The sequence below is a fragment of the Apaloderma vittatum genome, unplaced genomic scaffold (assembly GCF_000703405.1).
Source record: "Apaloderma vittatum isolate BGI_N311 unplaced genomic scaffold, ASM70340v1 scaffold19196, whole genome shotgun sequence".
Taxonomy (NCBI): Eukaryota; Metazoa; Chordata; class Aves; order Trogoniformes; family Trogonidae; genus Apaloderma; species Apaloderma vittatum.
In genome coordinates this window covers 1-5,680 of record NW_009722482.1, presented here as the reverse complement: position 1 = coordinate 5,680, position 5,680 = coordinate 1, and the positions used below count along the sequence as shown (strand labels likewise).

Here is a 5,680-nt window from a genome sequence, read left to right as displayed (position 1 = left end):
CGACGTGTTCACCACCGAGGAGGGGGTTGGCTGGATCCGGGCTGAGGATGTCGCCAACATCCGCGCCGACACCCTTACGAGCTGGAACCTGCTGCAGCCTACCATCGCCATCATCCCTACTGGCAGGCCCGTGAAGGTCACCCACCCCAAGATCCACCTCGTTCCATACTCCGATCACTCATCCTTCTCGGAGCTGTGCGAGTTTGTGCAGTGGCTGAAACCTTGCTCGGTCATTCCAATTTTGAAGGGTGATGCGAGCCAGGTTTACTTTCAGAAATACCTGAGTTCTGCTCCCCAGGTGCTTCCTGACCTGGAAATGCCAAAGCCTGTACAGCAGCAAAACAAAAAGAAGGAGCGGGAACCCCCATATTTCTTGAGAAGATCTGCCCAGCGTCCTGTGCCCCGAGGAGTCATTTATGAGTCCCCAGAGAAATGTACTCAGAAGTCTGAAGAGCTCACAGGTGTTGAGGTTCATCAGCAGAATGACTGCAAGTCACCTTCCTGCTCAAAAGAAAATTGCACTTGTCGCGGAGGCAAGGAGAAGGAAAAGGAGGGCAAGGTTAAGGAAGAGCAGAGTGAAAAACAGCCGGGAGCAGCAGCTAGCGCTGGTAACCCCGCACCTGTTTCTGATGATTACTTTCCAACTGGGCTTGCAGGGGAGTATTTGCTCACTCCCTTAAATGTCCTAAAGCAGTATTCCGCACAGAGATTTGATGATCTGGTAGAAGCTTTCTTTCGTATGGGAGAGGAGTCCTGAAAAATTGTGTGATGCTTGCCAGTACCGATGCAGTCAATAGCAGGGATTTTAGAGGCATTGCTACTGCATCTCATTCTCTGTGCTCAAGTTTCCCCATTGGGAGAGAGCACCTGTGGGGCTTTACTTTCTTTACCTCTTATTAGAAGTTTCCAAGGAGGAGGAAACTGGAACCAGTTTGTAGGTATTAGCTTTCTTGAAATTTATTTATTTTTATATCTCTTGTCAACATTTGTTGGGTCCCCACACGACACTCGGGCAGTGCGGTCTGACTGCCTGTGTGCCTTTTCACTTCTTTTGTGGTGTCTTAACTGACTTGTGACAAGCGGTACTGTCAGGTCTATTCAAGTTGAGCTGCAGAGGGCGTGAGCTGCCTGCAGCTCAAGTAGTTAATGGGGATGTGTGTGATGGAAGAAGCAAGAAGGGGGAACCCGAGAGCCCGGAAGATTCTTCTTTCTCTATGTCTTATTTAATGCCTTGTTGCGGTTCATTTCAAGATGTGAGTGTGAATCAAGGTATGTTTGAAAAATGGTGCTTAAAGAAATGGAGGAAATTTAGGTGCCTTAAGTCTCTTAATATCTTCTGTTAATGTACTAATACCTGCAGACAGCACTGCTTTTGCATCCAGCTGACTGCAGCTGGATGCAGTTCTGCTCTCTTGGCAGCACCATCTTAAGGTTAACTGCCAATGCTTTTTCAGGCCATTGGCTGGGAGACATAGGAGTGGTGTGGGATCTTGAGTTCTGGTCTTCCTGGAATGGGTCACTATGTCCTATGCAGTCCCTGCACTCAAGTCTGCGTGTCTGAATTGGCTAGACTGCAAAGAGCTTCTGGTAGCTGCCCGTGTTCTGCCAGGCCTGCTGCCTTCCCACCCATGACCCGTTCTTACCAGGCAATGGCAAATAGGGACGGAGATAATGAAAGAAGGTCTTAGTAAAGTCTTAGCAAGGTTATTTGGAAGGAATACTGTGGCTGGACAGCAAAACTGGCTGTTAGTGAGAGCTCAGGGACTTTCCTGCTCTGGATCAAGTGCAGTGAGCCAGAGCCTGGCTGGCACGGTCACCGGGAGTTGGTAGCATGACAAGCCAGCAGGTCTTGGAAACACTGGCTGCCTGCTCCAAACTACATTCACAAGGTTGCATGGCTCCCCGTGGGGTCAAGGCAGCAACGCTAGGGTGGAGGTGGTCACCAGGCACTTTTCCTGGAGCAGCAAACCAGCTTGTTGTTCTGCTTTGTTTTGCCTTCTCTTTCTTACCTTCAGTGCAAGATGTTTCATGTGCTCTCCATCAGGACCAGAGTCTCTTGTGAATGTAGTGTCCTGCAAGGCCTCTCCAAGACCAGTCAGCTAGATAGACTGAATTCCCTCAATCGAGACAGAAAATGGAGCATTTGCTCTTTGCTTTTCACAAGCCCCAGATTTATTCAAAGATGCCTGTAGATGCAGCAGCCACACCTGTTAAACACAAGGCTGTCCTAAGCAGTAATCACGATGACAGCCAGAGAGGGTATGTTTGGAAAGCTATTTGGCAAACATGAGTCCTCACTCCCAATCCTATGCCTCCCCAGGCACTGCAACATTTGTCCCTGTAACATAAGCATTGCCTCTCGCCAGGACTGCCTCTTGATTCTTGCCAGCTGCCAAGAGGACTTCGGAAGGGACAGAGCAGTGTTCTGGGAAGCACGCTTCAACAGGGGTAGTAAGGTCAGCTCAAGCCTCTTGCTGTGGTCTGTAGGGTCCTTGTTGGAGGTTTCCATATGGATTATTTTCTAATCAAAACTCAGGTGCAGAGCTCCACCAGCTCAGTGTGAGTGGGGACGTGTGCGTCTTTTGTAATGCCTCTGAGACTGCCAGGGAAATAATTGTGCTGTGCTTGTAGTGTGTTGTCTGCTGCTGGCTGCCTTGGAGATGCAGGCTGTGATTTAAATATTGTTGAAATTAAAGTGACTCATTTGACAGGCGGGTGAGTGAAGCACTGCCTGAGCTCCCAGTTTCCAGGTCCTGCTCTCGCGTGCGGCCTGTCCAGTGCTCGGAAGGAATGCTTGCCTTCTGAGTCACTGCCCTGTTTAGGTGTGTTGCAAGTGACCTTGGAGATCTGATGCGTTTATTCTGCTGCTGAGGTTTTGTGGCATCTAGCCTTTTTTTATTCTTATCAACCATTCTTACCCATCATTTAATCAAGCAAATGAAGTAGAGAACCTCCCAGTGAACATTTAGGCAAAAAAGAGTTGTAAATGGTAATTCTTCACTGAGGCACCTCTGATCTTCAGATCACGCAAAAAGAAGTGAAAATTGCAGAAACTCTGGAGGCTGGGGATCTGTTCCCCTTTTCTGAACGCATAGTTAAAACTGCAGAAGTGCTGGCTTCTGTTGCTAGAGCTTGAAAGGTAATTCCTGCCATTATAGAAAGAAATTACTGAAATCATGTAGAGCCAAGGAAATCTCAAATCTCCCTATGGTTTTAAAAGGCAATAGAAGCAGGAGAGATTTGACCCACAGGCTGCGTGTTGGAGATCTTTGCCTCAGCACAGCGAGCGTTTGACACATTTTAGAGTGCCACACGTTTCCTCCCTTAGGTGTTGAAATACTGCTTTTGCGTTTTATCCTAAAATCCTGGAAAACAAAATATGGTCTCGTGGGGAAAACTGTCAGTATAGTATTGCAGAGCTCTAAGGTGTCTGAGAATTCTTCAGCTTCCCATGAAGTCTACTGGCAGTAAAGAGTTGTCCTCTTACAGTTCTTGTTCTCTCTCATGCTTGCTCCAAAAGTTTCCCTCTTTTTCTGCCACCAACCTGTCTCACAGGGAGGTGTTGGTGTAGCTGGAGCATCACATACACCAGGGTCGGAACTTGCCACATCCAGCCCCGCCAAGTGGAGTTCTGGCTGTGCTGCTGCCTCAGGGTGTTTTGCTCACAACAGTGACGGTGAGAAGCCGTGGCCAAACATTAGCTTGGCTGTGGGGTATCTAAGGGCCATGTGCTTGGAAATTTGCAGTTTTTCCGCAGGAGAAAAAAAAAAAATGTGCTCGAACCGAAGGCCTCCCGAATCTATACAGGCAGAGCGTGCTTGAGCTGCTTATCTCTGCTCCACAGTTGGGAACCAAGCCCCAGTGGGATGAACCAACTCGCTCACGGCCTTAGGGAGCCTGCAGAGGAGCTAGGGACGAGTTGAGCTCCTTTTGGCAAGTTTTCAGCGCTGTTTTAATGAGCCATGATCAAATGCTGGTGTGTCATGAAGGCAGGGCAGGCTCATGGCTCCGGGAGCAGGGCTGCCTGCTGATCTTCCCCACAGTCCCCTGGGAAGGTCTGGTCACCAGGCTATGAAACAGTTTAGATGGCTCTAGCTTCTTCAGAAAGTTGAAAACCATGAAGGGGAACCCCACCTATGCTATGGAGAGGAGGCAAAGCACTGTTTAATTCTAGGTTGCTGCCAATAGACTGAGGTAAACCTTACCCAGCTCATGCACTCCATGGCCAGCAAGTGTGTGATAGAACTTTGTAGGGAACACCCCAAGGCACTGCTCAGCAGCATTTCTACCTCTGCTTCCCTGCGTTATGAGGCTGAAGCACACTTCAACAATTTCTCTCTTCTCTGCTGCAGGGCTGCTGTTCCTTTCTGCAGCGCTCTTGGTTCTTAGTGTTATTTTCTAGATAAAAAATTGTGTAGTGGGGAAATCTTTTCCTCTTCACCAAGAAAACTTTGTTCAACAAGTTTACATAATTTCCTATATGACAGAACCAAATTAACCTCAAGCCTAAAATCTGTAGCTTCGTGCTCTTTCATGGAGCCCTCTGAAAAAGCAGCAGAATGTGTAGAAAAGGCGAAAAGGTAGAGTTGCCCTGATAATCATGTGAGCGCTTTCTTCAGATGAGCTGCTGTCTGTCTGCAGGTATTCCGTGTGCATTTGCCCTGCATTTGGGCTCTTTTGCTGAGGCCGCTACAGTGCCCAGGCTTTTCTTGCTGTCGCTTTGTTCTTGGCCAGATGCCAGCCAGCGCCTTGCGCAGTACGTTGTTTGGGATAGAGCTTACCTGACAGGGAGCCTCTTGGCCCTGGCTCAGGGAGTCTGGGACTTTGTGAGCAGGTGCCCAGGAAGATGAGAATATTTTCATTTTGCGTGTGTGCTCCACTCGTGATAGACGTGCGGCATGGAGCGCCGTGTGGGGCCAAGCCTGCGTGTGCCTCCTCGGTGCTGCTACCAGTGAACGGTACTTCCGAGGGGTGTTTTGCGGGAGGAAGAAAGTGGAAAATGTTACTTCTCAAATCTCAAGCACACACATTCGTTGTAGGATTTTACACAGTACTATTCTGTTCATACTTGTCCGTCACAACGTTATTTAGTGCCCTAATCATGGCTGCAGTTAATTGTCCAGCACTTCCTCATGGAAAAAGAGTTGCACTTCAGTTTCTGCAAAGCAGAAGAGCTCCTCAGCGCACCCTGAGGGTTCTCCTCCCTGGGGTTCCTGCTGGTGGCCCGGAGGAGGGTTTAGAAAGGTGCTTGTGCAATAGTGAGTGCCAAGATGAAGGTGTATGAATTTTGGGGTGGGTCTGGGGGGAGCGTGGCCCGCAGGCGGGGGTGCTGGGGGTCCCCTCATTGTTCCCATCTGCCTGCAGGGATCCTGCTCTGGCAAAGAGGAGATGGCGGGATCCAGGCAAGGTTTTTTGTTTTGTTGTTGTTTACCGCATGTTCTTTTTTTTCTGATGACCTCCATGGATATAAACTACTGTCCTTGGTTATTTTTGTTCACTAAAAGCTGCAAGTTCACGCTTGCTGGGCTGCTGTTCATGTGAGAATAAACATGAAGCTGTGAGTTTCCAAGATTCTGGTATGAGTATTTTGTCAACGTTAGTGTTAAATACCGTGAGCTTCGGCAGGAGAACCAAGAAACGTCCCTAACACCGACTCTGGAAACCAGAGGCCGAAGCTGGG

General features: G+C 48.8%; 1 protein-coding gene across 1 annotated transcript; it reads left to right on the top strand.

Annotated features, from left to right (window-relative positions):
- Positions 1-7: 7 nt before the first annotated feature.
- On the top strand, positions 8-757 carry LOC104275750 (5' exonuclease Apollo-like; the record flags this gene model as incomplete). Its single annotated transcript, XM_009871795.1, has 1 exon — positions 8-757. A coding segment is annotated over one exon (750 nt), but the record flags the coding sequence as incomplete, so codon positions are not given.
- Between the last annotated feature and the right edge of the window lie 4,923 nt (positions 758-5,680).